Genomic DNA, 26,598 nt, shown 5'->3' with positions numbered 1-26,598 from the left:
GATGGATTCCACCCCTAAGGTAAACCAAGCAGCCATCCATAAATGGGGCGAGGACTCCCGCTTAGCTCTGCCGGGGGCGTCTCTGGGCGCTCGGTGAAAAAAGCTGATGGAGGAAATTATCAAACGCAAAAATCTTGCACGGGCTGTGGATGGAAACTGTGAGCATTCAAGCACCTGACCCTGTGGGTAATCAGAGAGCAATTAGGTCTCACTAACTAGATGGAATCTGGCTGCTCCCAGCTCAGATGGGTTTGAAGTGGGTGGGAGTGATTAAGCACAGGCCCGTGGCGGTACCCTGGTGGGGCAATTACAGCTGCAGGAAAATTCAACGATCAGACTGAAGCGAGAGGAGGGCTAATTGGAGAAGCCAGGCTGGAACTGCATGGTGAGCGGACAGCCAAGAAGGGAGGTGTCCCGCGTCTCCCACTGCCCACTGATGGTTCCCGGGGAGGTCGTGGCGGGGTGGGAGGTGGTCCAAGAAGAGATGCTGCAAGAGGGCGAGGACTCTGCTGACAGAGGAGCAAGGACAAAGGTACAGGTGATGCCTGGGGGACCTCTCCTGACTGGTTAGATGATCAGTGACCCCAGAGGCTCCCTGAGGGACGCGGGAGACTGGCTATATTGAGGATGTGGCCGAGGGGTGGAATCTCTCTTGCTCAATCCTACCTTGGTCATCCTTGGGATGACCTTGGCTCGTTCACTTTTTGTTTGAGCCAATATTTGAGAACCTAGTGTCAGTAACAGTTTACAGATGGCTAGCACTTCATGGTTGGCAAAGGTGTTTTACGTGTATTTTCTTGTTAATCCTCACAATCTGTGAAGTAGGTACTATTGTCCTCAGTTGGCTGATGGAGAACTGAGGTTCAGAGAGGTCAGTTAACTCGCCAAGTTCCCGTATGATGCCCATAGCAACTGTGAGAGGAGGGCAGGGCAGGGTCTCCTCTATTTCACAGACTAGGCAAAGCAGGTTGCGGAGAGTTGCCCAAAGTCACACTCAAGTAGTTAGTGGCAATTGGGGCTGAATCCAAAAGTCTTTCTATGGCATGCCTATAAAAGAAGGAACAGAGCTTCAAGTTAAAGGTGGGTTTCAGGGATGATGTCCTGGTGCTTTGCTTGATCTGCTAGGACAGTGGCCCTAGCTGACCACCTTGTCTGTGCTGGACCAAACCGGAAGAAGTAAACGTTAGGAGATAAGAATAAAATCGGGATTAAAGGGACCACATATTGAAGGGCAGTCCACATTCAAGCTATTTTGTCCATTTATCGCCATTACTACATGCGTTCTTGTCACACTGTGTGATTTTTGGATAGGAAGAAACTTGTGTGATGGTTGGATGCTGGGTCAGGGTCTCCCTCTGGTCAGAAACCTCTTTGTTCAGATGCCCTCTCCCTAGTGTGAGCGCAGGACTACCAGGTCTAGAGTTATTTTGTGTAATGTAACTATGCGTTATGCTGCAGGACAAATCACCCCCCAATTTATTGGCGTAAACAAACACACACTTATTATCTCACAATTTCTGCAGGTCAGGAATCTGGGCATGGCTTACCCAGGTTCTCTGCTTCAGGGTCTCTCCCAGGCTGCAATGAAGGAGTCAGCCAGGGTTAAGGTTTCATCCCAAGGTTTGGCTGGGGCAGGATCTGCTTCTAAGCTCACATGGTCGTTGGTAGGATTCAGTTCCTCCAGGGCTGCTGGACCGAGGGCCTCAGTTCCTAGTTGTCTGTTGGCCACCCTCAGTTCTTTGCCCTGTGGGTTTCTCCAGTGTGGTTGCTGTTTTGTCACAGTGCACAAGCCCAGAAGGGAATGAAGGTCTGTTAGGAAGATGAAAGTCCCAGTGTTTTGTAACCTAATCACATCCCATCACCTTTGCCTTATGCTATTAGTTAGAAACAATTCACAGGGTCCAGTCAGAGCAGCCTGCCAACCGCAACTCAAGGGTAAGAATAGAAGGCAGGGCTTCCCTGGTGGCGCAGTGGTTGAGAGTCCGCCTGCCGATGCAGGGGACACGGGTTCGTGCCCCGGTCCGGGAAGATCCCACATGCCGCGGAGCAGCTGGGCCCGTGAGCCATGGCCGCTGAGCCTGTGTGTCCGGAGCCTGTGCTCCGCAATGGGAGAGGCCACAACAGTGAGAGGCCCGTGTAGCGCCAAAAAAAAAAAAAAAAAAAGAATAGAAGGCATAAGCCAGCAGCAAGTGGGGAAAAAAATAAAGGCTACTAATTTTTGATTACTTATTATGTTGAGCCCTGAGCTAAGCACCTCGCATGAATTAACTGTCTCATATAAATCTCCCAGCAACACTGTGGCATAGATATCATTATTCCCATTGTACAGGTAACACACACTTCAGAGGAATTAAGTAACTCTCTCTCGAGGCCAAATAGTAAATGGTAGAGCCAGGATTCAGAGTTGGGTTGCCAAACTACCAAACCCATTCAGGGCCTGGAGGGGGCCTGAGCCCGGGGACCCCATTTCCCACCTGAGTGCTTTTACCTGAATTGTAGGAATAATAGCTAAGAGGAACAAAAGTGCTTTGCAAATGCCAGTCTCGCAAACTTAAACCTAGAAAGTCTCAGGTGTTTTACGGAGAGATTAGAGGTAGGAGAGTGTTAAGGTAGGAAAGCGGTTGAGAGGCTGTTTCAGCTGTCCAGGCTCAGAGCAAAGCAAAGCTGGGCAGCAGGTGGGAGGGAACGGACAGGCAGGTGCACACGTCGGCCAGGCCAGGGATGGGCAGATGGAAGGAGGAGGGACAGGGGCTGATTGCACTGGTGCGGGTGGGGCCCAAGAGACATCCTTTTCAGAAGCTCCTGGTGACTCCAGTGTGCTGCCAGGGTGAGAACCACTGTTCTACATTTTCGTGGGTGGCAGACAGGGTCACACTGCCAATGGCAAGAAAGGCAGGGAGCAAGCGGGAGGGCGGGAGTGTAACCAGGTGGAGATGGTAAGATTGTTTCACTTGCAAATAATGTTGAGTTGGAGGTGACTGCTTGATGGTTTTTACTTTAGCAAAAAAAAAAAAAAAAATCCGCTCCTCATTCAGAAACGTGGGATGTTGAAAACACATTGAAGAGTAAACTGCAGAGAGGATAGAGGTGGACGATGGATCAGTTCATAGGAAAGAAAGAAAAGAAAAGGCACGGCCTGGGTTGTATCAGCTTCTTTACATGCAGAGTTGTTGGGAGAGCTAAGAGTTGCTGGGAAATGTGCTTGGCTCAGGGGGTGACACGTAATAAATGGAACTATCGGTTAATACAGTCGCATTCACTCCAAGAATGACTCCAGTGGTCCAGTTTAAAGGTAAGAAAAGAGATTCAAAGAACCTTATCCAAAGTCCTACAGGGAGTAAATGTAGACTTAGACCTCAAAGTCGGTGCTCCCCGCTACAACACCTCACATCAGAGGGCTGAGCACGAAGACGTGGGTACCGAGAAGAAGGTGTGAAGAACAGTTGGTTAAGGAGATGGGAGAAGTTGGGAAGGCAGGAGCAGAGGCACGGGGCACGGTGTGCGTCAGGAGGCCAAGAGCAGGGCGGAAGAGGAAGAGGTTTACCACGCAACCCCGCCACGGCCAGGGGGCAGCGGAATGCGGAGGAGGTAGCCGGCACCGGCACCAGGGAAACCATTTAAGATGTGCACAGTTGTAGCAGGGCTGTCTGCGGACTTGTCCCCTGAAGAGGGGTCGGACCAGCAAAGGAGAAAAGCAGCATGTGGATGCGTGTCCCAGACTCCCTCTCCCAGTCCTCAGGACCCGACAGGACAGGCCATTATCCTCGTGGGAGAGTCCTGGTTTGTTTTCAAAACTGCACTTTCTTCGCAGGGACTGCTCATCACCATCAGACAAGGGCTTGCCAAATGATTCAAAGTGATGCAGTTTGTGAAAAGTACACACCTGGGGGAACATCAGGCCATCCTGTCATTGTTATCCTCGTCCAAGGATGTCCTTTAAACATGTGGTCCCCATAAAGATACCCATACCATTCAAGCCTCTGAACAGTGCTTCTCAAATTCCAAGGTGCGTCACATCACCTGGAGACCTCTCCGATTCAAGCAGGTCCGAGGTTCCGATTTCTAAGGAACGGTGCTGCTGACCCGAAGACCACACTCTGAGCAGCAAGGCCTCAGGGCAATGGTCCCCAAACTTGTCTGAACGTTGGAATCACCTGGGGAATTTCCAGACTACGGATCCCCGTTTCCCAGTGACAGAAACTGTGATTTAATTGGTCCGGTATATGCTCTGGGCTTAGAAGTTTTAAAAAGGTTTCCACGTGATTTTAAGCAAGTTTAGGATGCACTGCCAGGGGGCTTGCAGAGGGAGCATGTAGAGAGCTTGCAGGACATGAATCCATAAAGAAGACAAACCCAGCTTGTAGTAAGAACTGGATAGTTTAGATCATGCAAGGGTAGTACTTCGAAAAGGGTGGTGGCGGATGGGAACACATTTAACAGTCGCCTCGGGGTCCATCACAGGGCCTGCGACTCGCGGGCACCTTTTGCTGGGGGCGGGGGAGGATGAGGGCCTGGCCATTCTTTCCTCGCTTCCGCTCCTGCCCCAGGGCGGGAGGGGCGGGGGCCGGCGAGGAGCTGCTCAGAGCATGCGCAAAAGCGGGCCGGCGTGGGGCTTTTCGGAGCATGCGCCACTACGCCGGCGCTCCAGCCCCGCCCCGCCGGGGCCGCGCTACCGGAAGTGCAGTCGGACCGCGCGTAGGATCTCACGGAGCGGTCGGTCGGCCTCGGTTCGTGGCACGTGGCTCAGCACGTGGCCGAGTGCCTGACCCTGGGCACCCTGGAGCCGCCGGCCTCTGTCGCGGAGGCGGTGTCGTCCCTGACCATCGCCGACGCGTTCGTCGCGGCCGGCGAGAGCCTAGCCTCGCTGCCCCCGGCGCCCCGTCAGAGGTTCATCTGCTCCTTCCCCGACTGCAGCGCCAATTACAACAAGGCCTGGAAACTAGACGCGCACCTGTGCAAGCACACGGGGGAGGTAACGAGGCCGAAGGCGTGGCCGCGGGGGGCGTGGCGTCCAGGCCGGGGACTAGGTGCGGTGCGCGCCAGGTGGGCGCTGCCCGAAGGTCCCGCGCGTGGGTACGCAGACGCGTTCAGCTTTGGCCTCCGGGACGCACAAGCGAACCAGCCATGCCTTAGGGCAGGGAAGGCCTGGGGAAGTAGACTGGGAGTTCTAGGACCGAGATATCCTTGACGGGGGCTCAGGGCTCACTAAGCAACACTTTCCCCTTCTTTGACCTTGAGTGGTGGCCAGTCACCACGTCCCCATAACGTGTAAATATTTGCAAGGTTGGAATACTCCCTCCCACGCCCACCCACAACCTGCCTTAAAAGGCCCCGCCTCCTGGGACCGGAATGGAGGAGAACTTTAGAGTACTGGAGGTTTGCAAGCAGCATGTGTTCGTTCATTCATAGTTCAGTACCGTCCTGGCCCGGAGAGCAGCAGTTACGACAGGCAAGGCTTCTGCCGTCAGGGACCTTATACTTTAAGCGGGAGGACAGCGGAATAAGTAGGAATGCGACGCAGTGAAGAGAGGGCTACAGGAGGGTGGTCGGGAGAGGCCTCTCTCTTGACCTGAATGAGAAGGAAAGGTCACAGCCCTGCAGACATTTGGGGGAGAAACAGCCCGGGCAGAGAGAACTGCCAGAGGAGCGTGTGGTCCTGGGGGTGGACGCCGGCCAACGTGATTGGGTGGGGGAACCATTTAAGGGGAGCCTGAGGGGCACGCCTGGAGGATCATTTGTAGGCCAGGGTACCAGTGGGTTTAGAGCCTGCGTTTTGTTTTGAGAGCAGTAGGAAGCCTTTGGAAGGTGACAGGTGAGCAAAGGGCGGCTCATGGAGGCCTAGGAATTGGCCGAGTTTCCCAGGATTTGGCAGTCTGGCTTCTCAGGGCCTCAGCTGAAAGCCGTTAACCAGGGTGCTGCAGCTCCTGCCTCCGCTCCTAGCACTTTCCTGACTTACAGGTCATCCCTCTGTGTGTCCTCACGCTGCCCGTCCCCCTCACCCCTGCAGCATTTGAAGGCTGACCGTTCCCTCCCCGGGACCTTGTCCCGCTCACTGACCCTTTCCCCTGGCTCCTCTCCCGCCCTCGAGGTTCTCCACCTGCCCCACTCTCTTGGCTTCTTCTTACCCTGTGACTGGCTTCCTTCATGACGTGCTTTATGCTTCGCCTTCCTCTCTTTCCTCTCGCCCGTTCAACCCCCCTAAATTCTGGGCCCTGTTACCAGGATGTCCCGATTAGACTTCACGTTTCCTTTCAGACTTGTGGGCTGTATTTAGGATATTGGCACTCCCAGCTTCCTTCACACAGGCTAGAAAACTTGGAGTCATGTCATCCCAAATCTCACATTAATTTGACAGACATTTTTCGAACGTCCTGCATGACAGGCAGTGCAGAGTTCTGTGCACCTGCCCTGGTAACGCAGCTCTTGTCTTCCTGTCCACCTGCTTTGCTACCAGTAGCGTCCTTTGAGGCCTTGGTACCTCCTTCCTGGACTGTTCTGGGGCATGTTTTCCATAGTTAAGTGCACAGAACTGGTTATAAGGGGGATATGTTTTGGCTTTTCCTACGGGTTCAGAGTGGAAGCCCTTCCTCCCAACTGCCGGGTCCCACGTGGTGGTTGCACTTCGGGCCGTGAGCTGTGTGTGTCCGGGCACCTGTGAGCTTTCTCGGATGTGACACACTCTTCTGTAGCTGTGCCGGGCGTTCTCTGAGCAGACAGTGGGCTTGTCCAGATGAGACCGCCCGCCCTGGGCTCTGAGTGGATGCGGAGATGCTGTGCGGAAGGAGAGGATCAGTGCGCGCAGGCCGCGCTGAGAGCCGGCAGGAAATCTTTAAGGGGGCCGCTGCTGAAGCCGGGTGTAGGTCAGGAGCAGGTTCACAGTACTGTACGGTTACTGTGAAGGCTGCCCGCTGGTTTCACATGGTGTTCCTGGAACAGAACCTGCTGCAGCGACTTTGTGAGCAGCTGCGGCATTTCGGTTGTCGTGTAACCCCAGGCGGGAGATCCTTGCCTGGCCTCCTGTAGCAGGTGCTCAGCACTTACTGGGTGGAAACCACCTCTACAGACAGAGTCCACGGCTTTGCCCATCAGATAGTTTAGGGCTTGAAGTAACACCAGAGCCACTAACGCAGGCAGGATTGACGTGCTTTTTGTCGCCTTCCTGCTAGAGACCGTTTGTTTGTGACCGTGACGGGTGCAGCAAGGCCTTCGTCAGGGACTGGCACCTCAGCCGCCACGCCCTGGTTCACACTGGAGAAAAGCCCTTTGTGTAAGTAGAGAACTGTCTTCAGGCCTCTGAAGTGGGTGGCGTTTGGCGCAGAAAATTGGCTGATGACCTTCGAGGTGAAGAAAGCGGAGCTGCTTTGGCCTGCATCTCCTGAGACAGGGTTTGGAATGTGCAAAGAGCGTTGGGGCCTTGTGGGTCATTGCGTGTGATAACTTCAGGGACGCGTTCATCCGAAGTTGTCTTGAGTTTGCATCCTCTCGTCTCCCTTTAAAGTGTATCCTAAATGGGAAATCAACCTCGTAAAGTTCAGACCAGATGCAACATGGTTCCCTGGCAGATTCTGGGCTCTGTATCATCAGGGTCTTTACGAACCAGTCAGCTGCTGGGATAAGAGACATATGAACGAGGAAGTAGAGCTTTAACAGTTTATCTTCTCTTTCTTTCAATTAAGCCCCCACTCCTCTGCCATGCCAGTGTTAATTTCATTCTTCTCTGACAGAGTTGCTCATTATCTGTGAAAAGGTAGATATTACTGCTTTTCTTTTAAACCAGCTACTTTAAAGCAGTGGATCTCAAATTTGGGGTCCATCAGAATCACCTGGAGGGCTTGTTAAGTCACAGATGGGAGCAGCCCTCCTGCTCATCAGGAAGGACCAAGTAAAGTATATCCACACCCGTGGAATACTATACAGAGGGGAAAAAGGAATGCAGGTGTTCCCTGTGAAACTAAGAAAATCTCTGGGGCTTATTAGTTGAAAAACCAAGGTTCCGAAGAGGGTGTATTTCGGGCTACCTGTTTGTGTGTAAAAAGGAGCAGGGGAGGTAGACAACAAGTCCTCTATTTGTATTTGCTTCTGTTTGTGTAAAGAAATCCTAAAGGCTACATAGCAAAACTAAAGAACGTTGTTGCCTGTCTTGGGAGTGGTGGGAGTCCTGGGTGGGTAGGGGCAGGGCTGGAAGGAACCATGCAGCTGTGTCCCTCTCCAGGCCTCTGGTTTCTGAGCTAAGTGGCCGTATACTATTTAAAACACTAAGTCTTAAATAAAAATGGGGGTGGATGTGGATGCGCGGGTTGGAGAGAACAGCGAGGGCTACTCCTGCTGGAGCAGGACGGCTGCAGTGTCTCTTCCGGCTCGCTCTCCAGCCCGCATCCCTCTCTTTAGCGCCAGATCCCCGAGTCCGGCTGCTTGCTGCGCGGCGTTATTTGGCTGTCTCCCTGGTTCCGTGGGGCCCAGGTCCCTGACAGTCCACAAGCTTTGTCTTTGGTCCTGTTCTTGTCAGGCGGCATCACTGCCTGCTTGCTGACCCGCAGGACTCCTGGTTCTTCCCTCCCGTCCTCCACAGCAGAAGGTCTGCAAGGGCTGTCCTTACCCTCAGGGCCTCTCCCCTCCCCCAGCTGCCCGTGTCTCGGTTCAGGCGCTGGCCTGCACGCCTCACTTGAAGTCTGTTTCCCCGGCCCTCTCTCACATCACCCTCCAGATTGCTTCCTTTTCTAAAGCTGGGCAGTGGTTTTGAGCACTGCTTATGTAATGACCTTTGTGCCTGGGCACTTTTGTGGTCTTGCCCCATTTGCTGGACTCTGTCAGGACGTGGTGGTCCAGCTCTTCTTAACTGGGCAGCAGCACTCCCACCCCCAGCTTTGCCAGGGTGTCTCACGCCCCCTGTCTCTGCTGTTTGGTTCCTGGCAGGACTTTCCTGGCCCTGTCCCGCCCCACAGTGGTGTTGGGTTAGATGTCTGTGTCAGGATTGAAGTCAAGAGTGACGGAAAACTCAGCCCAATAGAGGCTTAAACAGGATAGTCTCTGTTTCTCTTGCATAACTAAGTTGCAGAAAGGCCGAGGTGGATAGGGGCTCTTCCTAACTTCCTCTGCAGTCCTCATGGTCCAAGATGGCTGTCGGAGCTCCAGCTGTCACATAAGCATTCCTGCCACTGGGATGGAGGGAGGGGCAAAAGAGGTGTGCCCCCTTTTTAGACACCTGTGGGAGCTGAGCAGGATGGGCCAGCACTTAGCGGTGGGACCACAAGGGAGGCTGGAAGAAGCTCTGTTTCTGTTGGCTGTGAACCCAGCTGAAAGTCAGCGTTTTGTTCCTGAGGTCAGAAATAGCACGTGTTGGAACTCGGGGTGGGTGGTCTCTGCCACAGCACCCCTCTTGTGTCCTTCCAGTGGCCTCTGGGCATTTCTCCCCCCGTCACTCTGCACCTTTTTCTGCCTGTCCCTGTGGATAGCGTGGTGCCTGATAGGAGTGTTATTCGGGGTTTATCGGTGAATGATGGGTAAGATGAGGGCTTGTAAAGGAAGTCCTGCTTCATCCATCCGGCTTATGAAAACTCATCACAAAAAGAGCACATATTAAAAATCACAAAGAATTTAGATAATTCAAAGTCAAGATATAGAAACACTCATTAAGGGGAGCTACACCGGCTTGGTGATATGTCACAGGGCCTAATGGTTTATGGTTCTGTAAATATCTGTTTTTTACCTCTAATGATAAGCTGAAACCAGTTTTTTTGTTTGTTTGTTTTGTTTGTTTGAGGTCTTTTTGGAAATGTAGTTTGTAGAGACATTTCAAGCAAAATTAAAGTTATCAGATTCTAACCTGAGAACAGTTTAACTTAAGCATGATTTAAGTCTAAGCAGGGTTTAGGCTTTTGGAACTAGTGTTTTTCATCTTCCCTCTGTGCACTGTATAATGTCTGCTACACTGTGCTTAATTTCAGAAGCCTAACAAGAAAATGCATCTCTCGTTACATATAATCACGTCAAATTGAGAGGCGTTATGTGGTATGGCTTAACACTTTGGAATTTGTTAAAGACTATTTTTTATTATACTTTGGAATAATTAGCCTTTATAAAGTGGGAGGATGTACACATCTTAAAATTTCTCTTCCCTTGGTTTGTTAATATTTTGGTTTTTACACAATTTCCCAACAGTTGTACAGCTAGTGGCTGTGATCAGAAATTCAACACAAAAGCAAACTTGAAGAAACATTTTGAACGCAAACATGAAAACCAGCAAAAACAATATGTAGTAAGTATGAATGATTTTATATGCTTAAATTCTGACTTTTTTATGTTTATTGCCTGTGTGTCTAAAATTTTCATCAACCAAATTTTGTTGGTCAAATATCTGAATTAATTTGACACTAGCTATCATAATAATGGTTTATTTTGAAAGCAGGCTTTTTGCTAATTAAAGTATATTATTGGTAGACTACCCCAAATGAATCGTTTTTGCTGTTTCATATGTGTTACTCTTCAAAGCTTCTTGAATTTTATAGTAACTAAATGGGTGAAAGTAGCAAGTATGTAATTTCTGTGATATTTTTATCTTGAGAGGATTCTGTTATGAACTGTTCTGGATTTGTTTTTGAGACTACCAAACCTTTACTTAAACAGTGCAGTTTTGAAGGTTGTAAGAAGACCTTTAAGAAGCATCAGCAGCTGAAAATCCATCAGTGCCAGCACACCAACGAACCGCCGTTCAAGTAGGTACCTTACGTGGGTGAAACCTCTTAAAGTTCAGGTGGGGATAAGATTAAAATGCATAGGTTGCATACCAATGCTCAGAAGCAGTTTCTTAATCAACATTTTCCTGTTAAGTTGTACAGTGTATGCCCATTTATGTATTGGGCATTTCACAAGTTTGTGCTTTTGTTTCTCTAACAGAAAGATTTAATGTGTTTCAGAATAATTTGTGAAATTAGTACAATTGTGGTTAAGCTTGAAGGTAAGGCTTATGTCTTAACTACTCAAATAGAGCCTGTTCAGTGGCGTGAAATGTCCTTATGCAGATGCTAAGTATTCCTTTCCTGTAGAACAAAGGTATCTGGGCTTAGCCTGCATCAGAGAGGGTTTCAGGAGGAACAGGAAGAGGTGACTGGACGCGTTGGAAGACACCTGCAAAGGGCACCTGCTGATGGCCATCCTGCGAGCCCTGGCTGGCGCTTTGCACGGCTGGGCGGTCCCCTGCCTGGGACTTGTTGCCGTTGACAGTGCCCGTCCCTGCTTGCAGCACTGCCGCCTCTTCCTGTGCCGCTGGTGGCCTGAGCGCAGAAGGGGCGCCCAGAGGCCATGCATCTGCTGCTGTTTTCTTTTCACACCATCCCACGGCAACATCATTAGAAAAACTAGACGCAAATGACTCAGGATGGCTTAGGTGTTTACCCGAGCCATCTTTTTGTTGCCATGAAAACGGTATATTTTCAGAGGTATAAAGGTGAAAACTGTTTAATGTGATCACATAAACAAAAAAAAAAGTAATGACTTTTTTCTCTCAGTTTGTTCTGCCCAAGGCTGGTGAAGTAACTTGCATTTCATCTACAACTAGGTCTGAATTTGAAATCCCATTTTTATGACTGGTTTGGTTGTGGGAAGAGGAAACTTTGGCAGGATGAGGACGACATACTATTTAAGTACAGTTCTGTCTGAAAACGGATCAGCTAACGCTCGTGTGTTGTTGACCCAGGTGTACCCACGAAGGATGTGGAAAACACTTTGCCTCCCCCAGCAGTCTGAAGCGACACGGGAAGGTCCACGAGGGTATGTACTGGTGCCCGCTCTGACGGGCACACCAGCAGTAGAGCGTGTTAATTCTCTGACTGCTCGAGTCTGTGGTCATCCCAAGAAGCCGAAACTGCTTGGGCAGGGGCTCCATCTGCCTGTTCAGGTTTTATGCTCTTGACCAAAGAGGTGCTGGGTGTCGTGTCTGCCCTTCCACTCCTTGTTGTTGCTGTTGAGAGTTAACGTTTATTGTTTACAGCCGTGCCTGCTTATGCTTCTTCCTTGTGAAAGGGTTGGAACTCCAGCAGTGGCTTTGCTGCTTCAGCTGCTTTTAACCTCTTCTCTTTCCTTTCCTTGTTGGCATTCAAAGGACTTGGATTATAGTTTGAGGTTTTTGGAGTAATCAGGTTGTAACTTTTTTCAGAAAGACTTGATTAAGCCAACAGCTTGAATCTCTTCTGTTTCCATGAAGGATTTTTGATACATATTCCAGTTTCCCAAACCTTAGAATTTATGTGACTTAAAAAAAATGTATTTATTTTTGGCTGCGTTGGGTCTTCGTTGCTGTGCGCGGGTTTTCTCTAGTTGCGGCGAGCGGGGGCTACTCTTTGTTGTGGTGCGTGGGCTTCTCCTTGCGGTGGCTTCTCTTGTTGGGTAGCATAGGCCCTAGGCGCGCAGGCTTCGTTAGTTGTGGCACATGGGCTCAGTAGTTGTGGCTCGTGGGCTCTAGAGCACAGGCTCAGTAGTTGTGGCGCACGGGCTTAGTTGCTCCACGGGCTGTGGATCTTCCCGGACCAGGGCTCGAACCTGTCTCCCCTGTATTGGCAGGTGGATTCTTAACCACTGCGTCACCAGGAAGGTCCCCCCTTTTTTTTTTAAAAGACAAGAGACTAGTAGTTGAGTCTTTTAGTTTCTCTCTGGTATTTAACTGGGTGAAGCTCAGGCTGACTGTTACACTGACTAATCCAGTTCAAGTGCTTTGCACAGTGTCCATTTTTGTTCACAGAGTTTTTCTCTGGAATCTTTTCTTTTTTCCCTTAGCTGCTTCTTCCTAGTTCTTTTGTGCAGCATGAAATTTACAAGATATTGGCACTACAGGAAGCGGGGGGCAGGCAAGGTTATCCTTGGTGGTTTATCCAGGGCAAAGGGCTGAGTAAAAAAAGAGGCAAAGGTAAAGCTCGGGGAGGGGAAAGGGGCCTTGAGCCATGGAGGCGGAGTTGGGGGAGTGCATCACAGCAGCTGGGAGTTCGTGGGCCGTGTACCCAGCCCACTGAGAACAGGAGAGGGAGGGCCTCCTCCTGAAGCCCTGCTGAAGGGAGAGCCTATATGAAGGACCTTGACATGCAGTTGTTTGGTCTTACTGTAAAATAAACTTTTCTTAGTTTTCATAGCTACCTTGCAGTCTAATTTTTTTTTGATAATTTGCTTGATTTTTTGATAATTATTTTCCTTTCAGTCTAATTATGATTGGTGTTTATGCCGAGTATTCACAAAAGGCCATGCACCAATCTGTTTTTTTTTTTTGGAATAGGCTATATGTGTCAAAAAGAATGTTCTTTTGTGGCAAAAACATGGACAGAGCTTCTGAAACATGTGAGAGAAGCCCATAAAGGTAAGGCAGGCATGAGGGGCATATGAATATCTGCCCCTGTGGAACTGACTGAGTGCTTTTAAAGGGTGAAACGTTAAATGTGAACTTGAAAGTACAGAGTTTCTATAGTGTGTCTGGGAAGTCCAGGGTACCTCAGCTGTTTGACACGTGAGCAGAGATCTGTGGTCCTGGGCCGAGGCCTGTGCACATATTAAAGGCTCGGGCAGGTGAGGCCTCCGGGGAGGCCCTGGCTGATGTCTGCGGGGCAGTCTGGGAAGCGTGCCCTGTGTGTTGGGGGACACGGAAGAAAACCGGTCCATTTAACTCCCTCCCCTTGCTGCACCTCCGGGTGGAGAACCCCTGCTGCTTGCAGACAAAAACAGGGACTTCATGCCACGTAGGAACTTGGAAAAATTGAGGCACACTGGAGCTAGTTTCCTCCCAGATTTCTGATCTATGTGTCATCATAAGGTTTTGGGCATCGAATATGTCGCTTGATACATTCCAAATTAGTTTTTCCTGTATGGTAACACATGGGAAGTGGGCTCAGTTTGCTAGTCTGCTCCCGCAGAGGACGTAACATGTGACGTGTGCCAGAAGACGTTTAAGCGCAAGGATTTCCTGAAGCAGCATATGAGAATTCACGCCCCGGAGAGGGACGTGTGTCGGTGCCCCAGGGAAGGCTGCGGCCGCACCTACACCACCGTGTTCAACCTCCAGAGCCACATCCTCTCGTTCCACGAGGAGTGGCGCCCGTTCGTGTGTGAGCACGCCAGCTGCGGCAAGGCATTTGCCATGAAGGTGAGCGCCCGCCCGGGCGCCGTCCTTGGGGGCTGCTGGGCTCCAGGGAGCCTGGCCCCAGGCGGCAGATGGGAGGCTGGGGGGGGACTCGGGCCCTTCACTCCTGCTCCAGCAGGAGTGGTTCTTCACCAGACTCTGCGAGCAGACAGATTCGCCCCTGCCAGTGCTGTGCTCAAAGTCTGGCCCTCAGCATCGCCAGGGAACTTGCGAGCAATGCACATCCAGACCCCCTGAATCAGAAGTTCGGGGGATGGGCCCAGTAATTTTTGTTCTAACGAACTTTCCAGGTGATTCTTACGTGACGGAATTTGAGACCCAGTGGCCTCTGGTACCATGTGCTTATTATTTATGAGTCTGTTGATATTTGGGGTGTCCTTCTGGGCTGCCATCATCTGGGGATTGAGAAGGGGAGCAAGAGACAAGGACATGGGGGACCTTAGAGCTTCGGGACACTGGTCTAGACTTGGAGACCGTGACCCCAGGTGGAGGGGCCCATGCGGCTCTGAGGACCCACGCCCGGTTGGTGCTCTCACAGGCGCTCGTGTGAACAATGGTAGAGACTGAAGTTGGGGTGAGGCTGGCTTAGCACAGCCCAGACCGTGAGAAAACCACGGAACTGCTGGTGGTCAGTGTTCATGCTGAGGACAGCAGGACTTGGGTCAGATTTTCCACTGGTGTTTGGCGATGCTGATGACACAGATTCAGTTAGAAGAGCCTCCTTCAGCTCGGAAGGGTTTTCAGAACTCGCCCCCCAAACCCCTTACTATGAAAGAACTAGGAAGCCACAGGCACACGTGGTGAAAATGTATACATTCCTAACCTGGGTCCTTGGAAAAGGCAGTGATTTTAGTCCAAGATTTAAGGGACAGTTCCGCTCCAGTGGTAGAAGTCAGATCCCTCAACAGAATGTAACAGAAAGAAGGCTGTCCGTTTATTTAAATGACTCATGGGGTTTTCATATTAGCAGACACCAAATACCAAGTGGCAGTGTTTTACAAATAAAACTGTTTTTCTTTTTCCTTCACTGTAGCAGAGCCTCAGCAGGCATGCTGTTGTGCATGACCCTGACAAGAAAAAAATGAAGCTCAAAGTAAGTTGAGACTTAGCAAGCTGTTAACTTTAAAACATAAATTGGCTTAAACTAGATGCAATCTATTTAGCATATTTTCAACTACTTATTACTGTGTGAGGCTGTACTACTATACAAAGCAATTGTGTGGATTTCACTTTCTTACTTCACGACAGTAGTTTTGTTGTTGTATATACTGCGATCGTTGTATACCTGATAGGTATACGACTCCAGTAGTTTTGATTTTGAATTCGAGTTACAGTCGTCCCTTGGTATCCATGGGGAATTGGTTCCAGGAACCCCCAGGATACCAAAATCCGCAGGTGCCCAAGTAAAGTTATATGAGGATTTTCGACTGCGCAGGTGTCCATGTGCCTAACCCCCCCCAAGTTCAAGGGTCAGCTGTATTTGCATATAACCTCCGCACATCTTCCATATACCTTAAATCATCTCTATGTTACTTACAATACCTAATACAATGAAAATGCTATGTAAATTGTTGGCACACGGTAAATTCAAATTTTGCTTTTTGGAACTTTCTGGATTTTTCTTTTTTTAAAATATTTTTGATCAGCTGTTGGTTGACCCGCAGATACAGAGGCCTGCCTGTAATCTGTCTTCCTTATTCCCAAAGGTGAGACCGTCTCATGAAAAACGGAGTCTGGCCTCTCGGCTCAGTGGGTACCTCCCTCCTAAAAGGACACAGGACCAGGGCGTGTCTTTGCCCAGAAATGGGGAGACTGAACTGCCTTCTGAACTGCACTAAAGGCAAGGTGCCCTCTGCCGTGGCGACGCTGGCCCCAGCTACACACCAGACTGCTTTGTTTGAAGGACCGCAGACCAGCCAGCTCAGTTATTTTCTCTCAGAAGCACGTTTTTATTAAAATCACTGGTGCAGAGCATTGGATGCTCCGTCGTTTCCATTTCCTCTGTTCAGAGCGTCTCCCCTCTGGGTCCCCAGAGCTGATCTGCACGCATTGTCTTCCTTTTGGCTCAAGGGACGAAGCACACACATCACAGCCTTGCCCCGTCTGATGGGCTGTGGCCTGGATGAGAAGGTAGCTATTCCAGGCATAGTCTGCAGTATTTGATTACATATCTCCTCCTAGAAAAGGAAAACAGCCGAAGACTAATTTAAAACCAACATCTTTGATTCTTCCCCGTGGTAATGCTCCTAATACGCATAAAAACCAGCATGCTTGAATTGCTGTTTAAGGGATTTGCTGAATCGAATCGTACATACCTGGTTAAGTTGACTGAAACCTGTACAATAAGCAGGCAGTTATACAAACTCCATGTAACTAGGCTAATGCACTAAAGGCTTGATAGTTTTAAATCCCGTCAAGGCACTGAGGGGCTGTTTGGCCCAGACCACCCTCTCGAAAAAAGTGCAAAGCAGTGGGTTTGGGCACTGGCAGAACCCCTCCTTTCCCCCCAGGTTGTCAGCCCAGTGCCGTTCCCAGCACTCATTCACAGAGTCATTGGGGTGGTTAGAAAAATACAGACAACTCACTTCTAGAGATTCTGGGTCAGCTGCGCTGGGCTGGGCCGGGCCCTAGGCCTGAGTCATTCTAACGTGGAACTAAGGTTGAAAACTTTGGAATAAATGCTGCCTTTTAGATGCTGCAAGTTGTCTAACTCCAAAAGCAAAGTAGATAGTCCACAGACTTATCCTGGGACTGTAAACTGATAGCCACTTTCTGGAAGACAATTTGACTTTATATGGAATGCTGCTTATAGGCCTTTATAAAGAGGAAACAGACTTTAGAAGATGAACCCATAACGTTTCTAACTTTCCTATTTAAGTACTGGATCCTCTGCAATTTGTAAAACAGAATAGCATATATCCTGTAAGTTATAAAGGAGTTTTTCTTTTATAAATTTATTTTTAGTTTTGCGTTGGGTCTTTGCTGCTGCACGCGGGCTTTCTCTAGTTGCGGCTAGCGGGGGCTACTCTTTGTTGCAGTGCGCGGGCTTCTCATTGCAGTGGCTTCTCTTATTGCGGAGCATGGGCTCTAGGTGCGCGGGCTTCAGTAGTTGTGGCTCGTGGGCTCTAGAGCACAGGGCTCAGTAGTTGTGGCTCGCGGGCTCTAGAGCACAGGGCTCAGTAGGGCTCAGTAGTTGTGGCTCTTGGGCTCTAGAGTGCAGGCTCAGTAGTTGTGGCGCACGGGCTTAGCTGCTCCGCGGCATGTGGGATCTTCCTGGCCAGGGCTCGAACCCGTGTCCCCTGTATTGGCAGGCGGATTATTAACCACTGCGCCACCAGGGAAGCCCTGTGAACTAGAGTGTTTTCATGTGGTGAAGTATTGATGCTACAATGGAAAAAGTAACGTGTACATTTTGCATTTTGAAAAACAAATTGGAAAGCTACTATCGTCACTGGGTAGGATTAGTAGTTACTTTTCTTTGCCTTTACATTCCCCAGATTTTCTACAGTTGTATTTTTCAGATCAGAAAGAAAACAAAAACACACAGGCAGTCAGTCACACCTGCTTTTACTCACCATTTTGTTTTCTGGCTCTTCTGTAGTCTTCCCTTTCTTTATTGTAATTTGAACTTTGTACTTTTTCTCGATCCACTGCTGAATCTGTTTACTCTTTGTGTCCAAATCATGTTGTCCAATATTTGAAGAAAAAGTCAGTTCCTTTGTCAGGGTGGGTCCTGGTTTGAAAGAGTGAGACTTGGCGCTAGTCTGTGTGAGGCCTGTGCTTCATCACGTGCTCGTCCTAAGTCTACGTTGCTACAGAGGGCCTACAAGTCCTCCTGTCCAGTAGTTTCACATGCCAGTAAACATTCAAACACGGGAGACAGACACAGGTAAAATACCAATTTTTTACCTGCCAAGTAAGAGTATTTCAACATGGAATGCTTCTGTTTATCATTACCATTGTCGGATGAAAGAACAAAGAAGTGGTTCTTTAAAAGGAACCAGTTAATCCTCATTCTTATTTTGGATGGTGGGTAACAGGTGTTTATTATGTTTTTTCTTTAGGCTTTCTTTTCTTATATTTTTTCTTCTTTAAATTAATTTTTCTAAAAAGGAGTTCTTTTATTAACACCTCTTTGCTTCCTTACAGCTCCTACCAGCTGGTCTGAGTTCTCTGTCAGCCCTTCAGCCATCTCTGAACCAAGCTTCTCAGGCTGTCCACCTTTTTGTTTTAAACGTGACATAGTTTGATGTCCTTATCACCCTAGCTGGCCTCTGTGGATAGTTTTTGTTTTCCAGTCAACATCTCTGTTGTTAAATGTGGTGTCAGAAAATTGACACGTGGCCTTACTGTGCACTCTGGAGCCAGCCTTCTGACCTCTGTCCCAGTGTGTTTTCTGTAATGATCAGCACTTACTAGGAATCATGAAAAGCAAACCTCTTCACTTAATATCCAACTCACAGCTTCTGTACGGTTTAAATGACAAGTGAGTTGGCACATCACGTGAGCGTTCCTACCCTTACTGTGACGAAACGGGCGTGGGGCACGCTCCAGGAATCACTTCAGAGTTAGGGAGTGCTTCCGTGTGATTAACTGCACACGCACACACACACCCGCCCCCCCCGCCCCGCTTAGAGATGATGGGAGCAGGGGAGGAGGGCGCCCCGACAGGTGAGCGGCCCAGGACAGGACCAGGAGCCCACCCCACCTGTCCACGTCGTCATGCCCTTGCGCAGTGGAAGGCCAGGCAGCCGTCGGGGGGGTTAAGGGGTTCCCATTATTTTGGTGGTGGTCACCTTGTTTTCCCCTCATTTTACACAGGTGTAGAGGAAGACATGACAGACACAAGAGTAGCAAGGAAAATAGAAAAAAAGGGATAGAAATAAGTGGACGAAAAAGACACTGGAAACGGTGGTGAAAGGACGTCTCAGCTTCTCACTGGCCTGTTGTCACAGGGGCCCTGGCAAATGCCTGACCTCAGCTGCGGATGTGCAGTCCTGAGGACCTCGGGGGCAGACAGCAAGGTACCTACCAGGCTTGGGCTCGGCCCTCTCCATCCCTCTGAGCCGGAGCCGCTCCTGGTAGATCTGCGTGCCCGTCATAAGCTGGTACTGCGGGGGCTGGGCGCCGGGGTCCCTTGGCACCAGCCGCAGGTCCTGCTCGGCCATGAGCCTGATCACGTTCGCTCGGTGCATGGGGCCCAGGTCGTTGCCCTTCTCGTCCAGCACCTGAATGATGCGCTCGTTAATTTTTCTTCCAACGTTACGAAAAGCTGTTTCATTCTTTTTTTTCTTTTCTCTCTTGTCCTGGGTGTCTTCAGTACTAAAAGCTTCTGCGTGAATGAGGCAGGGCAGTCTTGGGGCAGAGGCAATGTGGGATGGTTCCGCCAGCGCCGTCTTCTGTACGACGTATTTACCCAAACGTCTTCTAATGCAAGTATTTTCCATTTTTATAGTTTGTAATGTTAACCTCTTTAGCAAAAGAGCAGCCATCCTAAAAAGCAGGGAGAAAAGCTCACTGAAGTCTGATCACTTATTCCCATGGGGTCGGTGCCGTGGAACATGGAGGGCGTGTGTGAGCCTGTGGGAACCTCACCTGTGAACACTGCAGGTCCATGCACAGGAAACTTAAAAGTTATCTTAGCTGACTCCGTTCCCCATGGATCTCACAGTGCTAGCTCCAAAAGCAGATACACCCTAAGGCTTTATTTAGGACGATGCAGAACATTGAATCCCTGGTGACTCAACAAACACCTCTTCATGAACGTAGTGAACAACTCATCAATACATCTGACGGTCTACAAAAGGTAAGAACACTGTTATGGGAAAGGGGACCCTCCAGGAAGACAGCTGACCCCCTGGAAGAATGAGCTGGGACTCTCAGAAAGGAAATGCCCTGACATTAAAGTGGCCTCATAAACTACATCCATCGCTCACAAGGCAGGTGCTGCACTGCAGCCGAAGGTGAGCTGAAGCGTCAGGCGCGTGTGGTCTGACTTACGGCTATGAACGCTGCACTTAGAAGGGGCACTTTGATTTTTTAGTTGCTTGTCCGCCATAATGTGTCCCTCCTACCATCCACATGACAGGTAGACCTGAGAAGTGTCTGAGGAAGTGATGAGAGGACCCGTTCATCTCATCTGGGTTTGCTGAGAAACACGAGAGAATCAAGAACTCAGAGAGGTAGGTGTGTGCGGCTCGTCAATGAGAGAAGAGGATGCGGTGCCTTAGGCGGCGCTTCTCAGAGAAGGCTCCCTGGGGCACCTGCTCGAGCATCACCTGGGGCGTTTGTTCAGACTGGAAGCTCCCTCTGGTCCAGCTCTGATCCCCCTGGGCTGGGTAACCCACCCCTCCTACCCGTCACCACCAACCACGCCCATCGTCGACCAGTGACATGGGTGGGGGGAATGAACAGCAAACTATGGAAAGTGATGGGAGGCGCACGTTCTCACCTCCCTCCCCCGCAGGTCTGTGGCTATGGCTTCAACCCCCCAGCCCCCCCAGAACGCCACCCTTGCAAAGTTAACTGCCCACCCAGCCCCTCCAGGCAGATACCCAGCGGGCACCCTCATCAGCACGGCCAGAGCTGAATTCCACCTGCCCTGCTCCCCGCTCTGTCCTCCCGTGTCCTGTCCTCACATACACCCTCTGGCGCTCAGGCCCAGACAGCTGTGTGATCTCTGACCCTTCTTTTTCAGCAGATCCCACTGTTCGCCCTCTAAAAATCAGCAGGATCCAAGCACTCCACCTTCTCCCTCGCTGTCTATCGCCCTGCCCCTGACACGCCCTCATCTCTCACCTGGATGAGGTCCCAGCCTCCTGACCGCCCTCCCCGCTGCTGCCCCTGCCCCTTAAAACATGGAAGTCAGGCCGCGGCGCTCCTCTGCCCACAGCCCTCCGCGGCCCCCACCTCGCTGCAGAGCCCCCGGCACCAGGCCCCCACCCACCCCTGCCCACAGCACCTGCCCCGCTTCCTGTGCTCCCTGTCCCAACCGCACGGGCCTCCCTGCCATTCCTGTAAACGCCGGGCGCGCCCTCCCCGCAGCCCCCACCCCGGGTGGGATCCTCTCCCTCAGACGATGCCAGTTCATTTACTTCTCGGCGAGGCCTTCCCTGTCCACTCTGTCAACGGCACATCCCATCCTTTCAAACCCACGACCTTGCCTTTTAAAGAGATTCACTGCTGACATACACTGATCTACACACGAACACTCAGTCTTTCCTCACTGGAACGTAAGCTTCATGAGAAAACGTCACTTGTCTACTTCGTTCACTGCTGTGCTCCCCACACTACCGCCTACAGCCTGTCTTAGTACGTACAGCCGTCCTCGGTATCCACGTGGGACTGGTTCCAGGACACCTGGCATGGACGCCAAACTCCGAGGATGCTCACGTCCCTTATATAAAAAGCTGTCGTGTTCGCACATAACCTATGCACATCCTCCTGTACACTTTGAATCATCTCTAGATTACTTATAATACCTAATACGATGGAAGTGATATATAAATAGTTGCCTGGCACAGTCGCTTTTTGGAACTTTCTGGCAATTTTTTCTTTTTTGAGTATTTTTAGTCATGTTTGGTTGCAGCCACGGATGTGGAACCTGTGGATACGGAGGGCTGACTGTACGTGCTGAATGACTGCATGAGCCCAAGGAAACCGCCAGGAGGCAGGCGGTGTCTGGGGGCAAATCTCCAGGTCGTCAGGTGCATCAGCGGCCCCCACCGCAGATGCGCCGTAAGAGTGCTCTTTTTATTCTAGAGATACTGAACTTTCTTCCGTATATTTTATTCCTTTATTCAAAAGCTGGGGCCCTTTTTTCCAGGAGTATTCAATCATACCGCTGTGTCAGTTTTCTTCTGGTGCTCTTCTATAGTATCGTGAGAAGATATTGTCAGATTTATGAATAAACCTTGAATAAAATGATCCATGCTTTACAAAAAAAAAAAAAAATTCCCAGCTGGCATTTCAAATGTCCACCAATCTCAGTGAGCTCTACGGCCAGATGTTTCATCCACAATGAATGGGTCACCTGACAGTCATTAACTGGGGATGCAGATGCTGTAAAGGCTCCACAGTGGGACTGAACTGGGTTTTAAATAGCTGAGATACTTACTGTTCAATAACAGACACTCAGATACTTGTTGCCACATGGCGGAAGCCGGCAAACCAAACAGAAAAGTCTGAAGACACTGGAGACGACTTTTCCATTATCCTCAGAAAAAGAGCAGCAGCAGCAAGTCCCAAAGTTCAGTATGAGTTAGGAGGAAACTAGCAGTTACAGACGAAAGCTAGTGTGCCCTGTGTAATGAGTTACCAACACGTTACATAGAAAATACTACTCAATAGGTAGGATTTTGTAAAACAAGGAAGCGAATGAACAAACTAGGCACAGGAGAAAGATGAAAAGAAATTTAAGAAGAACCCTGAGGTTTCCTTAAGGTTGAAGACACAGTAATTTTCATTCCCCTATTCTTCCTAATTACCATTATTTTTCTAATTTTTTTTTTTTTTTTTTTTGCGGTACGCGGGCCTCTCACTGTTGTGGCCTCTCCCGTTGCGGAGCACAGGCTCCGGACGCGCAGGCTCAGCGGCCATGGCTCACGGGCCCAGCCGCTCCGCGGCATGTGGGATCTTCCCGGACCGGGCACGAGCCCGTGTCCCCCGCACCGGCAGGCGGACTCTCAATCACTGCGCCACCAGGGAAGCCCTCTCTAATTTTTTATAAAGAGGAAGTATTTTTTATACTGATAAATTCTATTTGTTTACAAAATAAAAACTATTTCAGAAAGATAATGTAGATTTTTTTAAAGCTTTAAAAACATTTTCCAAGAAGAGGAAAAGGTAAAGAGTAGAAAAATTATTATAACAATAATTGAATATAATATATTAATATATAATTATTAATTATATTTTAATATTATGATATATAATTATATAAAGATTATACACTATAATTTATATAAATTATAATTTTTATGAATTATAAAATTTATAAAATTTATAACAATGCTATATAAGTATATATTATAATTATATAATTATAATAATATATAATTATTAATGTAATAATTAAAAATGGTTATTATTTACCTTTACCTTTTTAAAGGTTCTTGCTATTATTCAAATTTTAAAAGGCTTTAAATGTTCTTGACTTACACAGCAGTTATGCTTCAACACTAGCTAAATTTTGGCTTTGGAGCAGCAAAAAGGAAGATATACCTGTTTCTTCAAAGTAAGCTTTTCATAAAAGATAAAAATATAAATAACAGAGTTAGGGAAAAACCTGTGATATGAAATTTGAATCGGAAACATCAACATAAATTCAAGTAATTGAGAAACTTCTTATTAGGAAAATTCTCGAGCATGTACAGAAAAAACAGCAAAATAAAGGCCTAAGCACCCATCACTTAGCTCCTTGATTTGCAGCATGTGGTCCAACAGGCTTTCTCTCCACCAGCAACTACTCCCGGGACCCCAGCATCTGTGAACTACTTCCGAGTAAATCCTGTGTCACCAGTAAACACTCCAGTAAGAGCTGAGGACTCTTGTATCTTTTGAATAAACACAGTAACACATCCCAACTGATAATCATTCCTCTATATGTTCAAATATCCAGTCTTCAGGTTTCCCAGATAGTATTACCATTTTGTTTACATTTCATTTACAGTTTGATCGCATGAAGAGACTCCCACGGGCCAAATGTGTGATAATTTAAACATCAGTGACTGAAATTCATTTCAACACACCGAATATGCAAAAATCTATGAAAAAGAAAGATAGTTAGCCACAACTGTATGTGACTGCTACTCTGACTCCTTACTCTGGAAACTGGTCATTGAAAAAGAACTAAGCACTTATCCTACCTTTTTAAGAAGAACTGTAATCACCGCCAGTTGATGAAGAAAAGCGTTCTTTAGAGGAGAATGCCAGCTAATACATGGAGAAGAAAAGTAAAAGTAATTTGAAAACCACCATTTTGCCACCTCCGATCAAATCACTGACTCAGGCAAGGATGGATGCAAAGATCATTAGGTAAAAAGCTGATGAGGAAACAAGGTATTCAAGCGGTGCCGAAGGGTGACCCGAAGAATACTTCCAGACTTAAGCGGGAAATGCGCACTCTGGCCGCCACCTTGTTACAGAGGTCAGACTCAGCACACTTTCAGCATGCACATCATTAACTAGAGTTCAATATTCATTTACAATCTTTTCATTTTGAGACAGAGTTTACAATGAAATGTACGAATCTTACATAATTTGACAACACCTTTGTTACCAAACTCCTATCAACTGAAGAGGTGAAAATAACTTCCATTTGTTCACTCCCTGCTTTTCTTTCCTACAGAGCTGACATTGTATATTGATATCTATTCTTTCCAGGGAGGTTGAGTCAAAAGGTACATGGATTCTAGTGGACTAAATATTTGTGAAATTAATTTTGCCAATTCCAATGACTTTAAGAATCCTTTCTCACGCCTTCCAAAGGAGTTCACTAAGTCCTTCTGCATGCTGCCCTGCCCACTGCCCCACCTGCCCCATTCCAGCCCAGGGTGAGCACTGCTGTCACCAAGCCTTCAGGTTGCTGTCCGCTGGCCCTGGTTTTGTACAAAGTACTCTCCGCACTGCCGAGCTGTTGACGAGCTAGAACACTGATTAAAACACTGGAAAAAGCTAACATATATCTTGGCCAATTACTTAACCACATTTCTTTAGCCATAAAATTTTAAATTTTATTTTTTAGTTATTTTATTGAAATAAGTTAACCATCCACAAAACATTTTTTGAAAAGCTCTTAAATCCTGAGCTCAAGACTCAATATTAAAAGTTGTACTTATTCCTGTATATTAATTTTCTAAACGGTCATCTCACCTTCCAGAACTCCCTATCTCAGTGACCAGCATCTCAGTCCGTCCAGAGCCACGTCGTCTTGTCCACTTCTGCTCTCCCGCACTCTCACAGCTAATCCAACACCAAGCCTCCTCAGTCTTACTTCCGAACACCATAAATCAACCTACTTCTCTCCACATCCACTGCCACCACGCTAGTTTAAGACATCTTCCACCTCTCCTTTGGATTCCCATCAGTCTCCTAACTAGGCTGTTACACCATGAGCTCTGCAATCAGTTCTCCCCTCTGCAACGCTGGTGTTGTCCCGGCACCCAGCGCCCGCCCACCTAAAACTGCCTGAAGATTAAAGACCAAGAGCTTTCAGGAGGTCAAAAGGTCCTTCGCACCTTTCTGGCCTCACTCCATTCCAAATTTCATTTATGCCTAAACCCCCTCGGCCTTTCCGATCTTGAAGTGCTCTTCCCCTTGGTTTAGGAAACTCCATTCCTGTCTAGCGGGGTCTTTCTCAGGGCGTTCTTTTGATTACCTCCCAGACTAGGCCAGTTCTCCCCTGGTCAACCCCCCCCTTTCCCCCGTGTCCCGCTATTTGCTTGTTGAACTCAGAGTTAAGTGCGTCCACAGAACAGCTCATCTTTCCACGATTATAATTCTGTGATTATCTTGTTACTGTTTCTCTCAGACGGTAAGTTCTGTGAAGCAGGGAACGCATCCGGTTTACCCTTCCCTGCGTCGCGCTGGGCACGGTCAACAGTGGCTGATTTTCCAGAGCTCTCCACTCTGCACTTCCTTACACTGAAGCCTCTTATAACCTGTACTTGGCACTGCGGCTCTTCAGTAAGAAAATGTATTTACTTCTTTCAGGAGTCTTATGCCGTGAAGCCTAGTTAATGGTAAATGGGAAAACGAGAAATCCCAGATCACTCAGCGACCTTTCCCACTACGCCGCCTCTCTGGCCGCAGAGTGCAAAGAGCCTGCACGCCCGCCAGTGCTCCGCGCTGAGCCAGGGACTGGGGAGTGGGGGGAGCCCGGCGCACCAAACAGACCGGTCACGTGCATCTGTGGTGGCCACGCCCACCCGAGCCCCGCCCCCGCGGCGCGCCTGGGCCGTAGCGGGCCGTAGCGACGTACGGCCTGCGTGCGTGCCCGTACGTGCACAGGGATAGCGGGGCGGAAGGTCCAGGGGCCTGAAGGACCGTGGACGGCGGGTCTAGATGCTGCGGCTCCGGGGTGCGCGGACAGCAGCCTGGGCTCGAAGACGGCTTTAAGCCCGGCCGAATCCCCGAACCCGCGGCACGGTCTGCAGGGCCTGTCCGCTGGCGGGTGGGCGGCACTGAGCTTCCAGGGACAGGGACACGGCCGAGCGCAAGGCCGCGTCCTCCGCAGGCACGTCCCTACGACCCCGTCCTCCCGCTGCAGGTCCCCTCACCCGCGCAGCGCCCCTTGCCTTTAGTTTTACCTGTTCCGGGCCGCCGATTGGTAAGGTTTGGCAGAAGGAGCCCGCAAACGGGCTCCGCCGTGTGAGACCCTTTCACCTTCCGTAGTGGGCGGGGCTTCGGCCTGCGTCTTTAAAGGAAAGGTGACGTGAGGAGGAGCGCCTTTCCGGCCGGCGGCCTAAAGTCCTCCGACACAA

General features: G+C 49.3%; 2 protein-coding genes across 6 annotated transcripts; one reads left to right on the top strand and one right to left on the bottom strand.

Moving 5' to 3' along the window:
* The first annotated feature begins 436 nt into the window (after positions 1-436).
* On the top strand, positions 437-16,090 carry GTF3A (general transcription factor IIIA). The gene is made up of 10 exons (XM_027116126.1): positions 437-532; positions 4,700-4,972; positions 7,167-7,267; positions 10,159-10,255; positions 10,624-10,712; positions 11,693-11,766; positions 13,259-13,339; positions 13,890-14,119; positions 15,150-15,209; positions 15,823-16,090. The coding sequence occupies exons 1-10, from the start codon at positions 437-439 to the stop codon at positions 15,952-15,954; spliced, it is 1,233 nt and encodes a 410-aa protein (XP_026971927.1). The 3' UTR covers positions 15,955-16,090.
* Positions 16,042-26,576, bottom strand: MTIF3 (mitochondrial translational initiation factor 3). 5 transcript variants are annotated; one of them, XM_027116622.1, is made up of 6 exons: positions 26,425-26,576; positions 24,989-25,847; positions 19,712-19,913; positions 19,149-19,609; positions 17,692-17,849; positions 16,042-16,293 (listed from the first exon to the last, which is right to left on the bottom strand). In XM_027116622.1, exons 4-6 carry the CDS (start codon positions 19,606-19,608, stop codon positions 16,075-16,077), a joined length of 837 nt encoding a protein of 278 aa, XP_026972423.1. In that variant the 5' UTR covers position 19,609; positions 19,712-19,913; positions 24,989-25,847; positions 26,425-26,576; the 3' UTR covers positions 16,042-16,074. The 5 variants fall into 5 exon arrangements, with proteins under 5 accessions (XP_026972423.1, XP_026972422.1, XP_026972424.1 ...); XM_027116621.1 differs by lacking the exon at positions 19,712-19,913; XM_027116623.1 differs by lacking the exon at positions 24,989-25,847 and having other exon boundaries at positions 26,425-26,525.
* Positions 26,577-26,598: the final 22 nt, after the last annotated feature.

The sequence above is a fragment of the Aethalodelphis obliquidens genome, unplaced genomic scaffold (genome assembly GCF_003676395.1).
Source record: "Aethalodelphis obliquidens isolate GAN/ISIS:26980383/991018 unplaced genomic scaffold, ASM367639v1 scaffold16, whole genome shotgun sequence".
Lineage (NCBI taxonomy): Eukaryota > Metazoa > Chordata > Mammalia > Artiodactyla > Delphinidae > Aethalodelphis > Aethalodelphis obliquidens.
This window is presented reverse-complemented; position numbering and strand designations above follow the sequence as displayed.